We start from the raw sequence: 20,689 nt of genomic DNA, 5'->3' as shown, positions 1-20,689 counted from the left end.
TTAAGAGGAACCATCTGAAAAAGTTAGTTGGTAGGTGGATTATTTAGTAGATCCTAATTCCAGAAATCTGCACAAAAAACACTTATTATTTATATATGTATATACACACACACACCCCACCACACACACACGCCTGCACACAAAACCTTAATATTTGAATTCATAGCCAGGCATTTATTCAAATGCCAAAAATTAGACCTCTTTACAAGCACAACCCTGCTGTGCCAGTAAAAACACCTCTGGGCTGTGTTCGCCATTCCTTAATGCTCTGATCGGCAGCCTCCCGCAAAGCATGATGCATGAACCCATTTAAATTAACAAAGGAATGGCTCCCTCATAATCTCACTGCACTTCACAGTCGCGTCGCCGCTTGGATGAACAATATATCATAGTACATACACAAACCTGCACCCACAAAGAAATGCCCTTGAGCACCACACACTACAAGCCTGACTGTATGTTCTCTGCTTAGGTGGTGAAACCCCGGACAGACATTACAGTCTGCATGCACACTCAAAATTAAACCCGGCGTATGTTCAAAGAGTTGACCAAGCAAGTAAATGCATCCTTTGTGTAGATTAGACCTCTGTCCACACTCCTCACATATCTGCATGCACCTTAATGCACCTTTTTTTTTTTTTTCATAGACACAAACACGTTATGCATATATTCATGTTTCCAGCTGAGCGCAACACTGCTGCAGCTTTGATGTGGCAGCAGGCGATGGCACAAAAGACAAGCAGGCTGATGAAAGTGACTGGCCTGTTTAAATTATTCCTCTGCTTGTCAATTTGCTGCACCGTAAGACGGCGCGCGTGCGTGCTACGAGTGTACGAGTAAATATACATGTCATTGCCATGAAGCAATTATTAGGCAAAATTAGATCAGTAATTACAGGCGTGAGAATAAAGTGGGAGTTCTTTATTAGTTAGCTATTCAACAAACAGAGAAGAGCCGGCCAATTAATGAGAGAGGACAGCGGACAGATGGAGGGAACGACTGCAGAGCACTTCCAATTTAAGACCTTGGCTCAACGGCGCGAGCGTTTTTCTCAGGGACACACTAAAACAATCTAAGTGAAGAGTAACTAAATTAACGTCAATTAAACATACATGTGGTCTTAAACGAGCCCCATTCTCTGTGTCATAAAGGTTAATAAAGCAGCAATTATTTGCTATGTAATAACAGTATATTTGCTTTCCTCTGGTCTGTCTACCATCTTTATCAGTGTTTTTCAAGGCGTTTAATACAAGAAAATGTTGGACAAAGTGCAGCAAAATTACAATAAAGTCTGTTGGAAGAACCCCCCCCCCCCCCCCCCCCCCACACACACACCCCAACACACACGACTCCTATTCAGAGTAGCGGCCTTAACGTTACACGCAGATAATGTTAGGGTGCATTCACGAAAGCCCTGTTTTTTCTATTTTATTAAACACTAGTTCTATTGTCTAGAAAGTCTGATTTATTTCGGGAGGCGTAAATGTGCAAACTCTGATTCAGATCAACAAAATCACACTCTGGTCCACCTGAAACCTGGGTCTCGGTTTGGTTGAATGAACTCTGGTTAGAACACTAAGCGGACTGGACAGAACTCCAAAAGCAGTCGTCTTCAGATTTTTTTTTGTTATTTTTTTCACTGGTTCTTGATGCAGCGCCACTACCGGCAAGGAGGGGAACTGTTTTTTTTTTTTTTTTTAAGAGTTTGGTTCGTTTAACACGATGCAGTGTGAAAAAAAAACGGACCAGCTAAAACTGTAACAATTGTTGTAATTTTGGTCCCCAATCGAACAGTCTACTGGACAATCAGGAGTGAAAACACCCTAAGTTTCCGTCTTCATAAAATTTTAGATGTAATTGAAACAAAACATTTTCCGCACTATTATTCTTATAAGAAAATTTTAGATAAAACATTGACATCTCTGACTCATTCTATTGAGAGAAATAATAAAAATATGATGATTCTAATATCATTGAGTGTTTCTTGAAAAATATAGAGGCATTTCTTGTAATAGAAATAATATGAAGAGTTTTTATAAAAGTTTCTATCTTTCACTAATTCAGTCAAAGGTAGCGTTGCACCCAGTTCATTTCATACCAGCCAATAAAAGCTTCTGAGGTCTGAGTCACTGGTTCCGATTTTTCTTTGCCTGTAATTCAGCCATTAAAAGTAACAAACAATAAGTACAAAAGAAAAACGTGCTGCGGACTGCTTGACGGAGGTAGTATTATAAATTCAGTAGAAAATTAAGGCATTACAAAAATAAAAACCTATTTAAATTTCAAAGCTTTTGTCCCTGATCTTTGTTGAACTTTTACTAAGCACAAAAGCAAGTTTTAGTTTTACGATTGACACATTTTAAGGTAAAATGCATAATCAAAACAGGATTTCTTTTAACTCCCAGCAAATCTTTTATATCTAAGCCTGCAAAGAATTTTAAAACATGAAATTAAACATATCTGAAAAGCTTGAACTTTAGCTTTAATTATAATTAATGACTACCTCATTCAGCAAAAAGCATATCTTTACACTGATACTGTAAATTTTAGCTCTTGGTATTCCTTCACCAGAAAATTTCCTTTTCATTTACCCAACAATAAATGAGTTAAAACAGATTTTTTTTCCCTGCTTATCTGCTTGCTTTGAGAGCAAATGTCAAATGTCCAAATTTGTTAGATTTTTTACTTAATATTCAACACACAAATAAACGCAGTAGGCTCTCCCAGTATCCGCACACCAGTTGTGCCTCAACGATTACCCATGTACTTCAGCTAAATAGTTAATTAGTCAGGATACACATTCTCTCAGAGTGACTTCCATCTTTCCAGACAGAGCTTATCCTATTGTCTCCTCCTTGAAGGCACCAAATTAGCAGGGACAGTAAGGCTCTGCTGCTCCGGCAGGGACAACACAGCGCTTTCTCTCCCTTCAAGGGGAGACAGCAAAGGGCACGGGAAAAATAGTTTGAGTGATCGCTACGTCTAGCTGACTAATGAACAGTTCAGCCCAGGTCAATCCATTACAACCAAAAGCATTTAATTATTAATTACGGGCAATCCATAGGCAGTTAAGGACAAGTGACACTGTATGTTTAATGTGCAATATGGCTGGTGATGGGGGCAGTGGGTGGCTGTTGTTGTTGAGGCATTTTGGCTATTAGTGAATGTCAGCAAAAAGCAAAAAAAATGAAGAAAATGTGATTGCTGGTTCTGATGAGGGGCAGTGTGCGCTCACATACAGTATTCATGAGGACGACGGCATGGCAATAAATCAAAAAACAAACATGCTTAGGTGGGTTTACCCTGCATGTTAGTCTGGTTTATACTGAATCTAATAAACTGTTTTTCACAAAAGGAGTGACATTTTAGATTTAATTGGTAACAGAAGCCTATTCTGAAGAGGATGAGTAGCTGGTACAACAATTGTTAGGATTTCTACACGTTTCCATATCCAAATTCAACTGAAGAGTTTATAATCAAACACAAAAGTTCACAATTCATTTACTGGATCAACATGGGAAAAAAAAAGGAAAGAAGGAAAATTCGATGGATGGATAAACTAACGAATATAGTTGGACAAACGGGACTGAAAACATTTCCCAGCTCTGGATACATTTCAACGCCTGATCTTGTGTCACACACCCCTGTCGTGTGATGTCTTTTTAAAAGGAAGACTAGAATTGGCTACGCAAAACATAATTTCTTCTTTCAAAATGGCAACATTTTTTATTTACGATTTTGCTTAGTCTTACATTCCCATGTACTCCTGATTTCCAACATGTTTTCTCAGAAACAAGGATGCAACCTCAACCTCTCAGATAGCCATTACCGTTTTACATAACAGGTAGGAAAAAAAAATCCCGCTTCGACATAATTCTGGCTCTCGTAATCCACAGAATTCAGAACTGTGTTTTTGTGCGGCTGTCACTCGTGACGAGTCCAGCCTCTACTACAGTAATGTGCATACGTCTGTTGCCGGAGGCTGTTGCATAGGGTGAAGGGTTGAGTGAATAGGGAGCAAAGCCGCCTGAGTGGTTTGCTTCATTAGGAAACAAAATATAAGCTTTCCGGGCCATTAGGACCGACTTTAGATGCAGAAGCACATAAGACGGCGACTCACCTCATCAACGATGCATTGCAGTAACTGGAGAGGCTGACGAGGAGAAGCAGAAGGAGTCGGGGGGGAGAAACGTTAGCCTACATGGAATTTCTTGGTAATAAGGGAAATCAGTTGTGTGATAAAAAAAAAAAGTACTAAGATTAATCACATGCAGCAAGCTCAGGCAAAGCAGGGTTTTTATTATTCCATTATAGCAACTAATGTAATACCAGCAGTTTAGGCATAATCTAATAATTTGCTGCAAAAATCCAATCTGAGTGAGCTTTTTTTTTTTTTTAAATGAGAGAGTCAACCAAGAGTGACAGACTATATGCAGAGGAGGAGACCTCTGGCGTCTTGCATCCTATTCCATAGCAATAAAACTTACCATTAAAGATCCTTGGTTTTTCTGAATCTGTAGGGCAAGACAGAAGAAGGAAAAAAAAAAAAAAAAAAAGAGATGAGGCAATATGTAATTAGTGTGTCATAATCAAGACGATGCACTTGGAAACATTATGATCACTAGGAGAAAATTATTGCTTTCCTGTTGGCAATTTGTGAGTACGTACTAACACCATTTACATAATGAAAACACACAAATGTTAATGGTCTGGCTCTCATTTGTGGGGAATGGGGGTAAAAGATCCACTAATGCTAATTTTCTGAGCATTTCTTTATTCCTGCCCTCCAGGTTATCTAGATGTGCTGGGATGTAGAATAACTGTAAAACAGCGTTGGAGGAGATTTACAATGGGCCACGCTGAATGTCTGCTTTACAGGTATAATGGTGCGTTTTAAGTGACTACTAAAGGGTAGGAGGTATTGCTTGTACGGGGAAGAAATGTGAGGAGATACGGGAGAAGATCCTTAAAAGTGAGGAAAAGAATATCCTGTAAAAGATTTAGGCTAGTTCTGGAAAGACGTTGGTAAAAAAAAACAAAAAAAAAAACACGCACTCACAGCTATGATGGGAAAAAAAAAGCATAATGTTCTTAAAAATGTATGAAGTAGAAAAAGGGCTTTTGATTTGGAAAATGTAGACATGCCATTTTAACTTAAAATGCATGAAACGGCAGTGGCGCTAAGCAAAGCATTAAGTCTTCCCATTCAAAACCCCTCCAGGGATGAATTCACTACAACAACTTGTTTTCATTTCTAAAAACCTTAAATTTATACATTCATCACTCAGAATAAATGATACAAGGCTTAAAACCTGGGCTCAGCTGAACAGATTGCTCATTTCTCCACGTTTTTTGACAGTGCATTAGAGCACTTATTGATTCACTCAATTAAATACAGGTTTTCGCACTCTGTAAATACCCAGAGACTCCTAAACTGCCTCTATATCCAGTTTTGCCTGATTCAGACACATTAAAAGCAACTATGGAAAACTAATTTGTTCTGAAATAATTACTAAAACAGAATTGCGAGCTGCTCCAGGGCTTGAAATTGGATAGAGGGAGGCTAACTTATTTAAAACACAATTGAGGACCTATTGTACTTCTACATAGAAGCATGGCTACATTTCAAAAAGAAGAATTCCATATGTTTGTGTGTTTATATAAGTCATTAGGTGAATGTTCATCCTGAGGGTAAACAATGCCTGATATGACAATCAAACTGGGGGAAAAAAGAGATCTTCTGACTTTCTTCTCTATAATGTCACATCCAAGAAGACAGCGCTGTGTATGAGGATGTATTTACTTCTGTGTATGTGTGTGTTTGTGACACAACATGATGAATGCCTCTGCGGAAAACATCAGCTTTTCGCTTTCTTGGAAATATCGCAGAGAGCTCAGCGTGAAACCAGAAGTCACAAAATCAATATTCAAATGCATAACTTTTTTTTTTTTTCGCCTGCTCAATATAACTTCATAAAATATATCAGATTGCAAGTTCCTTTCTCTAAATACTTTATATATATATATACAGTATATATAATTTTTTATCATGTTTAAAAGTGTGCATGTTTTGACATTGTAATGAGATCATAACGAGAGACAATAACAAGGTAGCTGTTGCATAAACATTAGACAACAACCCTGAACTACTACTTCCATTACCATGAAACCAATACTTGCATATCTTTAGGACAGCAGCAAACATATATGCCTCAACCTTTTCCACATTCATTTTACAACCACATACTTTCATGCATTTAAGGAGGTTAAAATGATAGACAAAAAAGTAGTGCATGATTGAAAGAGAAAGGAAACAGCAGCAATCCACAGTTTATGTGGGAGAATCTGTAATGCCCTCCTCCAATCTATCCTCGCTGAAGTAACAGATAAGAAGAAGTACCGTTGGAACAAACCAAGAAGAAGGTAGTCTGGTCGGATGACACCAAAATTAGACTGTATGACTTGTTGGTGTAGAAAAAACACTGCATTTCACCCTGAACAGACCATTTGCACCATGTCACCATCATTTAATCCGATTAGTCCTGCAACACACCTGAGATGGTGATTCTGCTTCAATCAAACTTACACTCAGAAGTAAGTAATAGAATATTTAGGAGATTTATTCACGAGGTCGAATGGTCCACACAAAGTCAGATCTAAATCTAACTTAGAATATCTAGTTATAGTCCAAAACTATTTTTTACAGATGCTACGTGTCCAATCTTTAATTTGGAAATATATATTTTCCTTACACTTTTACAGTTACGTAATACTGTTGTTCCATCTCTTACAATGCAATTAAAACATGCAGATGTTTGTGGTTCCACCATGACGGATCATAAAAAATATTTTAATAATTAATAATGAATATTATGGAAAAGTCTGGACTTCTTTACATAACTGTCAGCGCTTTCGCTTGTTTAAGTTAATCCCCAATATTAACTCTTTGAAAAAGGGTAATATTATTGTCAGTATCTGTAATCACGTGGGGTGCTGACAAACACACAGAACTTCGTTTACAACTACCCAGAGAGTAAAAAGAAGAAATAGAAATCATAATCTTTCTATTTATGTTGAGGGGGAAAAAAGTAACGGAGGGAAAGTGTCTGTAGTCTTTGATAGATGCAGTGATGTGTAATGAAGTATCTTAAAAAAGGAAAAAAAAAAACTCAGAATGGCACGATATTTCATCCGGGAATCTATTCAAATATGAGAAATATGACAAAAATGAAGCGAAACAAAACAATAGAGCAAACCAAAACGACAACAAATCAATCAGAAGCAATAGTGCTGGCGGCTGTATACACATCACATCATCAGGTCTGGTGTCTTCAAAGACTTTCAGAGCGAGCCGCGCAAAACTCCATTAACTCCTGACAAAGAACGCAAATGAATCCCAACATGTGGTGAAGTGGAATTAAAGAGACCATCTCTAATCATAGCAAACATGAGGTGATGACTCCACTCTGCATGTACACACGCACACACACAAAAGGATGAATGAGCGCCGGCTGAACAAAAAGCTGCAAATAAAAACAAATAGAAAACAAGCAGACATCCTCAGAATTTTACAGTATGAATGACACATCCCAAGCACAATATTGGCTTTCTTTGGAAGTGCAATTTACGAATGCCTCCAAGCCAAACGTAACTCTTCCAGCATCCTTGGCAACTTTAAGGCTGAAATTCGTGTCACAGATTCACACGCGATCTTAACCAACTTCGTTGTTCTGTGCTGAAATGTTTTCTTTGAAGTTTAGCGGGGACGAGGGCTGCACAAACAGCTGTGCCAACATCTGAAAAAAAAAAATGACAGCTTAGGCCCGAGGACTTTGGCTGGCTGTGCTTGACGAGCTGGATCCGAGCGTTCTTGCCACATAGCTCTGCCACACCCTGCAGGTGAACTGTCTAGAGTGCCATATGGAGTTAGGGGAAAATTAAGACCGAAATAAGGAAACTGTTGGACACGCGAGAGCATAAACAACTGACAGATATTCCAAATATTCTGTGCAATCCCTCAAAATAATTAGGTGAGGAAGGAACTACATAAGAATGACAGAATTACTGTAAATCAGGGAACATCTAACCAAAACTAGACCAGCTCAAGACTAAATTCGCAAACACAAACTCTCCATATATTGACTTGCAGATGTGTATTGTTGCATAGAAATATACATTTTCTCCCCTTTCACAATGACTCATTTTGAGAATGAACATTAGAAACAGCAATATCTACTGGAATCAGCCTCACTGATTATGTAAACACGCCAACTAGGTTATAGATTAATACTTAATTACTGCATTTTTTTGGACTTCAAGTCCCACTCATGTATAAGTTGCATTTATTTAGAAATGGTCAGACTTGGAGGGGGACTTGATCTGGTGACATGTTGTGTCCAGCTGCTTTTCATCAAACTCACAGAAACTGTCAACTTTGGCCTGGAAGTCTGCGCGCAGTTTTTGATGCACTGATGTCCATGCTCTAAATCAGCGTGGTCAGTAATGGCTGATTTCTGCCGGTAAAGTGCGCAGCACAGCGGAGACACATGAAGTGTAAATCCTAGGTGATGGAGAGGCAGTTGCATTGCACAAAGTAACACCAACAAGAGAGAAGGGCTGTGTGAAAAGTCATTTATTTTATTCTTCCAGTCAGCTACCAGGTTCTGGAGAAGCAACTGCACCGTTCACAAGCCTTTTATGACTCAAATAAAACCATTTCTCAAGTGTTATGGTTTAGGCCTGCATAACTGCTGCAGGCTGTGGGGATCTACAGTTCACTGACGGAACCTTGAGTGCCAACATATACTGTGACATACTTAAGCAGAGCATTATTTTCAGTATTCCAGTCCACTGCAGTATTCCAATGTGATGATGACCTCAAACACACTTCCAAGATAACCACTGCCTTGTCAAAGGTGCTGGACTGGCCAAGCATGTCTCCAGATCTGAACTCTTTTGAGGATCTGTGGGGCATCCTCAAGCAGAAGATGATGTCATGGAGGAGTGAAAGAGGATTCTAGTGGCAACCTGTGAAGATCTACTTCAAGATTAACAGAGTTAAGGCAGTGCTTGAAAATAATGGTGGCCACACAAAATGATGACACTCAAACCATGATTTGGACTTTCTGAGTTAGGGGTGTACTCATTTTTGCTGCCAGCAGTTTAGACACAAATAGGTATGTGTGGGTCTTGTCCCTTGAAAAGATGCAATAAAATATTTACAAAAATATGTGACGTGTACTCACTTTTGTGACATGCTGTATTTTAGCTTACCTAGCCAACAGAAAAAGGAGATGCACGCCTCTCTGTAAATGCAGATACCCTTGGTATAGATGTGACCAAAAAAAATGAAGAAATATATGGCTTTTATAGAGAATTTGTGATCCCTTCATTCATTCCCCCACAGTTAAATTTTACCATATAGTCCAACTAAATCCATCAACATCCTTGGCATCCTGTCAAGACTGAAAAACGTAAAAATAATCGAAATCTTTTTTTTTACAAAATTACTAATATTCTTGCAATAAAGTCAAGGGCTCTTTACTTTATTTTAAAGAGAGCTTGATTTTCACACAATACATCCTGAACATAAATCCGCTTCTTTAGATTCCTAGCAGGGGAGCAGCCAGCAGATAACCTGAGGTGACCAGATTCAGATTGCTCAGGGACAGATTAGCAAGTTAAAGCCAACTTAAAGTACTAATTAAGACTTGATGGGATTGGGAAGTCACTTCTGTAGTCAGCAATTACATTTGAGGAGGATTTTAATTTACTGTAATGAGGAGGAGGGAACGGGCCCAGACAACAGCCTCATACACCGAAAGCTGTATCTAAACAACAAATATTTATCAGTATAAATAGGAACAAAAAATTCCAAGGATTATCAGTATATCAGTGTCACTCAGGAGCTATCTGCAGAACCTCCACCCCCAATAAAATAACCAAAGGAATTTGTTGGGGGGTAAAACAACCTAGACTAGAAATATCATGATCTGACACTATTTACACACACATTTCAAACTATATTAATTGATAAAATCATCCCTTTAAAAAAAACAGAAAAGCAAGAACTCGTTGGAATTACATAAAATTTTGATCAGTGCTGTTGTTATATATTAAACATTAATGCTTAATTTGATTTTAATACAGACTAACAGGAAGTCTAGAAGAAAATTGAAAGAAAAAAAATGTCAAATTTTATAGCACTATGAGTAATAAACATTACTTCATAGAACATGAAGTAATGTTTTCTACTATTATAAAACACTTCAAGAAATACAAGCTGGTTATTAATTAGGCTATCTGCAGCTTAAATTCACTAGCTTGCTAAATGTAGTTTTAAAGTTGTGTTAACTAAATAAGAGTGATGGATGGTGCTTTTCATGACTAGACATATTTCCAAATGCCTTAATTTTTCTACCTTGTGAGGAAGACAAAAGTGCACAGCAACAGGTGGGTGAGCGTTTGTGTTGTAGGACTCTTTGCCTATTAAGCCAGAGAAACCTCCAGTTACTGTGGCGCTATCATTAGCCGCTCATTAAGACTTTACTGTATTATAGAGAAGTTTTGAAACCATCGCTTTTAACAATCGTGCATAATGCCTAGCTACATTTTAGATACTGCTATTTATCTGTCACGTACAGTTCATACTTATAAATACAATACAAATGCAAACACAAAAAATTAAAAGAGACTTACTTGAGGGTACGGGAACATGCCAAGAGCCAACTGTAAGAAGTAGAACAATAATTACTAATAAAGGAGATCTTAAAACATCAAAAAACGAACTACACAAACACTTTATACAATTTCTATTTTCCTATGTGAATGCATGTGTGAAAAATCCCAACAGTGGAAAAAATTAATAACATCAAAATTATATAGCGCTTTATTAGGACACTCAAAGAAACACACTCATAACAACTGGGCTGAATGTTGTGGCAAATACTGGCTATAAACTTTACATGGGAGCATGTGCTCTTGTATGCAACTTAATTGAACACCATTAAGCTTTATATTGAAATGTATATTTAAATTTTATGCGCTCAAACAGCGTTGTATTCCCTCTTCTTGTATTCAGAAATGGACAGAGTGAGAGAATGTGGGTGCTGAAGCAAATGTACTAGTGGAGACATTCAGCCTTCAAAGTAAGCTTAGTGCCCACCTGCTGGTAATACTTCTTGGTCAAACAATGTCAGCTATTACTTAATAACCTCCATGCAATCCCCCCAAGAACAACATAGACAGATAAAGAACAGGAGGACAACGTAGTGAATGCCTTGCATAATAAAACGCGTACCTGTGCTATTTTGAGTGAAACGCTATTTGACACGTCGCCGCCTTTAGAACATTTTGACGAGGTAGGTACTTTTCATCTGAAAGTGCCCCCATGACAACAAAAGCAAACATTTTATTTTTTTGATCACAAATAGATGGAGCAGTGGCTCAAAAATTGACCCAAACTGAGTGAAACTGAAGGCCATTTCCTTTTTTTGCTTAATGCATTCACCAGTAGCAAGCGACGAAGAGATGGGTCATCTTCATCACACAGATTATTTGTTAATAATCTCAACAGGACTGCATCATACTGAGCTCATCCATTTTGGCCAGAGTGATTGAATTAAACATTATTGACAAACAAAGGTGAGAGAGGGGCATGAATCATTTGTTGCATGGCAGAGAGACGACTGCAGACAGAAACGAATGGAAAATCAATAGTGCAAATGGGAAGAAGAGAGAACGGGAAAGTCTAGTTGTTAAGCTGAAATGTTAGACAGCAGTGTGTCTCTCAAACATGATCAACAAAGTGTAGAGTGATGGAAAAAAGATGACCATGCACAGACACACACATAATAGTTGATATTAACGTTACGTTTCAGCTGTAGATGTATAAAGCCTTGGGTAAAATCTGGGCTTATTCCCTTTTTATGTCCAGAAATTCCTAAAGAAAAGGTTGGTATATCTACTGAAAATACATTACAACAATATTTTGACCCGAGCAACCAGATTTAATACCAATACAACTGAGTGCAGCTATGCTATTCCACATACAGGTACTGAGCCCAGCGTCCTGCATAAACTCCTCCACCACAGGAAATTTCTAGAACTCCAAACTACCGAGTCCCAAGAAACAAGACAATTGAAGCAATACGTTTGGTCCCTATGACTAGTGAAGTGAAACAACTTTCAATTTTTTATGAATGTTTAATGTGCAAATATGACATTGCAGAATCAGAATAAAATTTTCTGATTTCCATCTGATTCATATAAATTTCCATAATGTTCATAAAAGGTTTGAATATTTCTGAAATTCCCCAGCTCATCCCAAGGCTGTGGAAGATTTCTGAAAACTCCCACCTTTTACTGCCTTACTTTACATTTGATATTTTTCTCCTTGCAAAATTTTCACATTCCTTTCTGTGTGAAATATAGAAGGAAAAACATGAAGTTATTGTCAAAAAAATAAATGAATAAAATAAAAAAATAGTATACCTCCATGAAAGAGATGCCCACACTCCAGACATCAGCATGAATCCCATACTGCTCTCCTGATATCCTTTCAGGCTGTCGAGATAAACAAGTTAGCTTATTCTTCAAACAAACCAAAAACAAACAAAAAAATGTATGCATCTAAAATCAAAATGCTAAATTTTACCTTAAATTACAACAAAAAGTAGAAAACTTACTGCCATGTATGCGTTGGTTCCCACATAGGTTTTTGCTATAGAATTTACAAGCTGCAAAAGGAAATAAAAGACTGCTTCACATCACGTAAGTAAGCTTAAAATTATATGAATAGTTAAACACAAATAACATTAATTGGTTTTACAATTTACAGTTTCAAAAATAAAACACCACCTATGGCTGATTTGCATTCCCTAAATCTACTGCCAAGGTAGTGGGCTGCGCTCAGGCCTCAAACAAGAGATGAAGGCATCAGAGCAGAGGTGGGACCAAGTCACTGTTTTGCAAGTCTCAAGTAAGTCTCAAGTCTTTGTCCTCAAGTCCGAGTCAAGTCTCAAGTCAAGACGTTCAAGTCAAGTCTCAAGTCAAGACAGGCAAAAGTCGAGTCACGTCTCAAGTCAGGAGCTTGGAATTTCAAGTTCTTTCAAGTCGTTTTTTTTTTTTTAAACAATGTTTCAAATATGCTAAATGTAAATAATAGACCATGCGTTCTTTTGAAAATCAAAAACGCAATGCACTCATTGCAAATAAAGCACAGTGGTTTTGAATTTGGATGTGATGGTAAAATAAATATCTGTTAATCCAAGTGGGGTTAAATCTACAGCCAATTTCACATCTCAGTATTGATAAAAACATGTTGCGTGAATCAAGCTTGCCAGAATCACTAACCAAGACAAAATAACGTGCTGCATTACCATCCAGAAACACTCAGAACTACCCCCCAGCGTTACGTTCGGGATCCTTACAATTGTACAATTTTTTACTGTTACAGCAATTTCTGAAGGATAGCAAAATTACTGGATTTTGATTTGTTTTTCTAGCAAAATTATACCACTTGGTAATGGGTTCTGTGCAACAACCATCACGCCGCCAACAGAAGAGTTATAACTGAAAAAACAGTAGACTGACATGCACTGACTGCAGTGAACAATCTATTTATTGTCAATATAATTTCCCAACATAGATGTCTTCAAATACTTCTGTGTATTTTAAGACATACATAAATTTATGTCAAATTTTGGATTTGACAATATGGGAAATGCCTCTGTTCGGTGCTACTGTCAGAGGAGGGGGGAGTAAACTAACATAAGAGCCGTGGGGGGAGGACTGAATATTTATGGGAAAATACTAATATGGTAGCAGGGTGGGAAAAGGGTGTAAGAAACCGTACTTTCCCTTATGAATACACCATCCATCCTGTGATGGAACTGGACCCGGTTCATCATTATGATGGGACAGAGACAAACTCTCTTCCGTGAGTTCAGGTCCAGAACCTGCTTTCTGATCCGGAGCCCCGCTCACTATCCACCGGCTTCCTGAGCTAACACGGTGCACATTAATGTGGATACGCTTGAATCACCAGATTTATACAGCAAGACTAAACATAGTAGACAAGTTAAAGATAAGTGGCATCACCAACGTAACCCAGAGTTGCTAACACGACGTTAGCTAGTCAGTTATCCCATAGTAAATGAAAAGAACCGCTCACCGTTCTTTATGCAATTTCAAATGCCAAACAGTTGGAAATTGTTGTATCTCCATCTGAGATCCGGTTCTTGCAGGTTTTGCATGTTTCACTCTGGTTTCAGTTGGATATTTCATGATTGATGTACCCAAAAGAAATTACTCACAGGAGCATATCTGCTTTGAGCGTTTTTTCTTCTCTCGTTTTTTCCCCGTTGTTATTTTTAAATCCTGTGAATTCGATTGGTTGTGCTGCAGCTTACGCACACATACATACGGAGTGTGGAAAAATAGAGGGACGGTCTGCGCCTGTTAATACGGAATGAGTGAAATGAATTAATGGGGCCACTTTATAAATATGTGTTTTAAATTTTAAGACTTTGAGTAAAATATCAAGTCTTTTCAAGTAAACAGCTTCAAGTCAAGTAAAGTCCCAAGTCAATGGTGTGAAAGTCAAAGTCAAGTCAGAGTCTTTGAGCATTTTTTCTAAGTCAAGTCTCAAGTCATGTGACTCGAGTCCCCATCTCTGCATCAGAGTGTGTATGTCATCAGTGACACAACCCTGATAATGCCTGTCTGCTCCCATATGGCTGTTTTTTTCTTAACCACCTACTGAATGTGAGGCAAAGACGAAGGGTTTACATGCATAAAAGATAAGTAAACAAAAAAAATAGAACAAAAAGAGGGGTGGGACACATGTGTTCACCTTTAGGAAGCCAAGAAAGTGAAGGTTATGAATGAAGGACCAATTTTCCAAAGAAGGGCAACTGTTTGCGTGCCAGGATGCTGAAAGGGAAAACCGAGTCCACGGCTCTGGGTGTTTTGGGGACGGTGAAGGTCTGTCCCTGATGATTACATTACAAAACACACTTTGGCGCGTGCACACACACACGTGATGACAAGGCTATTGTCTGCCGCCTACGCTTTCCCCTCCAATCTACTGAATACATATCAATGCGGCTCGGCGGGGTGTGTGTGTGTGTGTGTGTCATAATTATAGCAAGTGATTTTTTTTTTTCAGAGGATGCAGAACAATGGAAGAGGGGGGGCGCTAATGTGAGAAGATGACCCTGGGGATGGCTCTGATGTCTTGAGTGTAGAATGAGCGCTGTGATTGACAAGCTGACCACGTGAACACACACACTATGAATGCACAGGGCTGCGGCAGCACAGCTCCACTCTACAGCTTCCTCGCATTTCCATCCTGCATTCTTTCATTCACTCCAACACAAACAAATCAGAGTACCTGCGTGCTGACACCAAAGTCACACAGCTTGACTTGTCCTCGGGTGTTCACCAGCATATTGGAAGGCTTGACATCTGTGGAGACAAACTGCTTGATAAGAACTGCGACATCAGCACTCTGCCGCTTGTCTTTATCAACTCTGCCCTTTTTTTCTCTCTCTCTCTTTTTAATAACGCAGCAACCGTACTCACCTCTGTGAAGTATCTTCAGGCTCCACAAATATGTCAGGCCTTTTACAACCTAGGGACACGAGCGTCGAGAAAACAGAAAGATTACGACTTTAAACAGATAAAAATCTGAAACTCGTTTTCGTTCCGTTTTTAATCAGTCAAATGTAAAAACACACGAGCAGAACTCGTAACACAATGCCAGACTCTTATCAGAGTAACAAAAAAAAATGGCTGTTTATTTTGAAATCAGCTGTCAGAGTCGAAGCAGGTCAACATGCCGTTTACAGCTGCGCTCATGGCTGATTATTTTCCACCGAATACATGAACTTGATCTCTGACTCAGTTCTGTGAGTCCTTTGATGTCTCCAGGTGGTGCTAAAATATTTTGCTCAGAAAGCTGTGATTAACTCCCGTTTTCCACAGCTGGTATTGTGATTCACTAGCCCTGCTGGTTGTTGAACAGTTTGAAGGACATTTACTGGCGTAATGTCGTGGCTCCTGCTCTCAGGTGGTGGAAAAGTAGACCGGCTCTTTTACAGAATCAGTTAAGAGCCGGGTCTAGCACCAGCCCTGGTTCTGACCTGATATGTCTTTGGTTGAACCAAATCAATCTGGTGGTCTCACAGTAAAACATGAGCACCAGAGTTTTCAAACAGGTAGAGGTTTTTGTCAGAGAACACAACATTTAAACCCAACCACTCACGTGTGTTAAAAGTGCTTACATACAAATAGATTGATAATATCAACTAACCTTTGTGGAAATGTTAATTAAATAAAGCAGACAGGTCTGCTTTCATTGGAGCAACAATATATAAATGATAAGTTAGAATATTTCACACCATTTTTGTTTCAAAATAGAAAAACCTACGGTATGGGTTATTAACAAATATTAAATATGGAAGAAGCTGACATGTTGTACCTCATCTGCGTGTGGTTTATGAGAATAAATCACTTGCTTTATCACAATGTGATATTATATCAGCCCTGCGACAGACTGGCGACCTGTCCAGGGTGTACCCCGCCTCCTGCCTGGAACGTAGCTGGAGATAGGCACCAGCAACCCTCCCGACCCCATTAGGGACAAGGGTGAACAGAAAATGGATGGATGGCTGGATGGATATTATATCATTTTGTTTGAATGATGTACGATGTTTGCTCGTATCACAAAGCATGTCATGATAAGATTTCTATTCAGTTAAATTCACAAATCTGCAATCGATACGATGCAATATCATATGCTTATCTCACACAATCATTTTCATCTACAGTATATCGACTCATAACTGACTGATTTTCTTTCAAAGCTTTCACAGGCATTGACATAAACATTTAAAAATGTAAAAATAAACATCTTAAAGTTGAAGATATGGATTGATATTTACATTTTACATCAATGCAAATGGATCATTAATCATGTAAACTATATATATATGGAAACATCATAAACATCCTTTGAATTAGAATCGATTTTAAATCTCTCTTGCACTGTTGTGGCAAAAGGGAAACTATGTTGGAAGCTAAGACTCTCAAATACAATCATCATTTTATTTAAGGTTGGAAATTAGTCACACAATTAAATAACAAATAAAGGAACTAATGAAATATGCCTGGAAAAGATAACATGAATGTGAGTCGAGTGAGAAAGAAAGGCTTTTAAAGATGTGTGGCACGTGTAAACTGTTCCTTCCACCTGACAGATCCTCTTTAGAAAGCCAAATGGGTGTTTAACTATTATTCATTTTCAAATGTTTTTCACCACTTTGCAGTGATTTCTTCATTTACACAATATGCAAGTCACTTCCAAGGCTTTTGTCATCCGCCGCTGATATGCCACATAAGGAGATGAATGAAATTAACGAAACACAAAACTGTCTTGAAAGGTTGTGGTACAAGAGCAACAACTGGCAACCTCCCCGGGTGCTTTTCTTTCAGTGATAATTAACAACTGTGACAGTAGAAAGGAGGGAAAGCTGTGAAACAGAATTAGCACTGATTAAATAGCTGTCACTGTTTGATTACGGACAAAGTTAAAGGGGAAGCAACACAAAAGAGGAGCCGGAGCCGGAGGGAGGGTAATGAGTGTGGAAAAGAGCCATGCATTAATCGACTTCAAGGCCACCTCCGTCAAAAAGCTGGCTTTAACAGGGACAAGAAAATATAAGAGAAAAGGATCCGACACGCACACCACCCTCTCGCTAACTCTACTAAAAATAAATGTCTGATATGACTATCGCTCTGCTCAGAAACTTACTGCCACAGCAATCCTTCCCAAAACGTGCTCCGGTATTCTTTTGTAGACGTCCAAAGATCCACCTGCATGGGAAAAAACAAAGATCTTTGTAGGCCTGGGTTTAACCTATGTAACATGACTGAATGCTCCATTTCCTCTTTAATATACAAAGGAAAATCATAGTAAAGAAAACATGTAAAATTTGAGTGGGGAGAAAAATGCCTTGGCTTAAGATTTTGTTTAAAAGTAAATATCAGTTTAGTTTGAATTTCACTTCAAAACTGTTTATTTGTCCTAAAACGTAGTTCCAGAATCATAAGAAAAACTCCAATTTAAACATCACTGTGACGTCAAACTACATAATGATTTTTGCTATACTCCATATTCTATAATGCAAATAACTGATCCGAGCATAATGTTTACTTTTACTAGTAACTCAGGTTAAGAAAAGTTCCATGAAGTAGTCAGAAGTTAGACTTTACTGACGTACTGCTGAATGTGTGAAACATGGGAATCATTGCATTAACACGCACTTAGACAAACACACACCTAAGAACCGCACTGTCCCCGATCTCACACCAGTGCATACATCTCCAAATGCACTTCAGTCAAGATTTATCACGCCCTTGTAGCTTTTAGCACACAGCCATGCTAAGCAGCTCACAGCGATCAGACGATCCTTTGATCTGCAGAAGTGTAAATGGATACTCAGCAGAGAGACAGAGCTGGGCTGTTCCCTCAAGTCTCTTCTGCGTAGCCGTAGGCAGCAAGTGAGAAAGCAACGTAGCAGAAAAACTCACCATCCATAAATTCTGTACATATGGAAATTCTGTTCTCCACAAAGAAGGCACTGAAGAAAGTGATGATGTAGGGCGAATCGCACTGCAAATAAAGAAGATCAATTAAGATAAACTCAAAGCATTTTGATTTATTTATAAAGTTGGAAAAGTGGTTGCCATCTTGCTAGCCCAAGCAAAACTTTCTTTCTTTGCTAATGTAAACTACTGTTCTACTGTGGTTTTCCTTTCAAATTTTTAGAAGGGATTATCTTTCATTGTGTCTAATAATGGCGACAGTGTTTGTAGTACATCCTAAGGGAGAAATAACGGATATAATATATGGATACACAATGCAGAAGGCTTTCTCAATTTAATAAAACAGTCAGCAGTATTCTCAGACTTCCTTTTGATTTAATCACTGAAAGATAAACCATTTGCATATGCTTCTGTATTTAACGACTCTTACCAATATTTATCAGCAGCTAAATATGACTCCACTGATAGGACCTAATAAATCTACCATTCTACCATGTAGATTTTCCTTCACCATTTTGCCAAAAATATCAGGTCATCCCTCCAAATGATTGAAATCAGCTATGCTAATCATCCTCCATGTCCAGTGTTGTATAAAATCCAGCGTTTTGGCACCAAGCCTGCTTTTACAAACATTTTTGAAAGACTGGTTTGCTCCCAGGAGCAGAGCTGAGTAAATAACAACGTGCAAAATGTCCTGTTGTGGAATTTTCTCACAAGTAAATCTGGTGGTATTAAAACAAAGTAGAAAGGATCAGACAGTGTGCAGAGGTCACCTCCAAACTTCACCAGGCCTTCAGATGAGCTCCGGAACGGAGCTTCATGCATTTTACCACCAAGAAAACTTTTTTTCTTTTTGCTAGGAATTGATTGTGAATAACAGATTATGTTCTGAGATGGGCAAACACTTTGAGGCCTTTTTATGACATCCATCCATCCATCCATTTTCTGTTCACCCTTGTCCCTAATGGGGTCGGGAGGGTTGCTGGTGCCTATCTCCAGCTACGTTCCAGGCGGGAGGCGGGGTACACCCTGGACAGATCGCCAGTCTGTCGCAGGGCAACACAGAGACATACAGGACAAACAACCATTCACACACAACACACACCCCTAGGGAGAATTTAGATAGACCAATTAACCTAACAGTCATGTTTTTGGACTGTGGGAGGAAGCCGGAGTACCCGGAGAGAACCCACGCATGCACAGGGAGAACATGCAAACTCCATGCAGAAAGACCCCGGCCGGGAATCGAACCCAGGACCTTCTTGCTGCAAGGCAACAGTGCTACCAACTGCGCCACTGTGCAGCCTCCTTTTTATGACAAATAAGCAGAAACCTTTTGGAGAATCTGCAGCATATCCTGATTTAGTATCAAAAGTAGCCACACACTGCCACAGTAACTTTGTGCCGTGATATTCATAATAACTGATGTTTTAAAAACCGAATATTGCAGGAACTATAAATGACGTGTTATTTTTGGAGCGCTGCTTAGAAACCAAATGAAGTGAAAGCAGGAGCCCTTTAACATGAAATGGATTAAATGATTGGTTTTGTGAATCATTCAATGCCTAAACTAATCCCAGTGATGATGCAGAGTTGGTTAAAGCAGGTCTATTAGTTGCACTTATTTAACCCCAAGATCAAAATCTATTTTATATCAACAAATGTTATAACTATTGATCTTAATAAAGCACTTCAGAGCAGCACAGCAACTTAGCTTTGGCTACTTCCATGAACCTTGTAGTGATTTTTTTTTGCTATCAGAACAATAGCTCCTCCGTATCTTTCTTATAGGAACTTCAACTTAATATCTTTGTTTCTCATCGTGAATTAAAACACATGTAAATTGGTATGTTACTTTTACTTTGTAAAAGTATCCCTGATAAATAATGTCAGTAGTTAATTAACAGAGCAGGTCAAAAAGATTCAGGATTAGGAAAAACGAATTGTTTTGCTGAAGAGGAACAGATGAGAGCTGGAGACACCAACCTTGTAGAGGATTTCCAGTTCCGACATGATTTGCTTCTGTAACTCCACTGTGATATCCAGAGGAATAAGCTGTACTCGCACATTACAAAAAGAG

General features: G+C 38.6%; 1 protein-coding gene across 1 annotated transcript in view; it reads right to left on the bottom strand.

Annotated features, from left to right (window-relative positions):
* map2k5 (mitogen-activated protein kinase kinase 5) overlaps positions 1-20,689 on the bottom strand; it is a 57,703-nt gene that overhangs the window by 19,530 nt on the left and 17,484 nt on the right. The window contains exons 10-19 of the mRNA XM_028015137.1: positions 20,596-20,664; positions 18,595-18,676; positions 17,816-17,877; positions 15,586-15,634; positions 15,395-15,468; positions 12,687-12,737; positions 12,493-12,564; positions 10,699-10,728; positions 4,488-4,514; positions 4,121-4,153 (exon numbers count right to left, since the gene is read on the bottom strand). Of these exons, the coding sequence (XP_027870938.1) occupies positions 4,121-4,153; positions 4,488-4,514; positions 10,699-10,728; positions 12,493-12,564; positions 12,687-12,737; positions 15,395-15,468; positions 15,586-15,634; positions 17,816-17,877; positions 18,595-18,676; positions 20,596-20,664 (549 nt within the window). The remainder of the gene's footprint in view (positions 1-4,120; positions 4,154-4,487; positions 4,515-10,698; positions 10,729-12,492; positions 12,565-12,686; positions 12,738-15,394; positions 15,469-15,585; positions 15,635-17,815; positions 17,878-18,594; positions 18,677-20,595; positions 20,665-20,689) is intronic.

This window comes from Xiphophorus couchianus, chromosome 4 (genome assembly GCF_001444195.1).
Source record: "Xiphophorus couchianus chromosome 4, X_couchianus-1.0, whole genome shotgun sequence".
Lineage (NCBI taxonomy): Eukaryota > Metazoa > Chordata > Actinopteri > Cyprinodontiformes > Poeciliidae > Xiphophorus > Xiphophorus couchianus.
The sequence above is the reverse complement of the archived record's forward strand: the minus strand, read 5'-3'. Positions and strand labels throughout refer to the sequence as shown.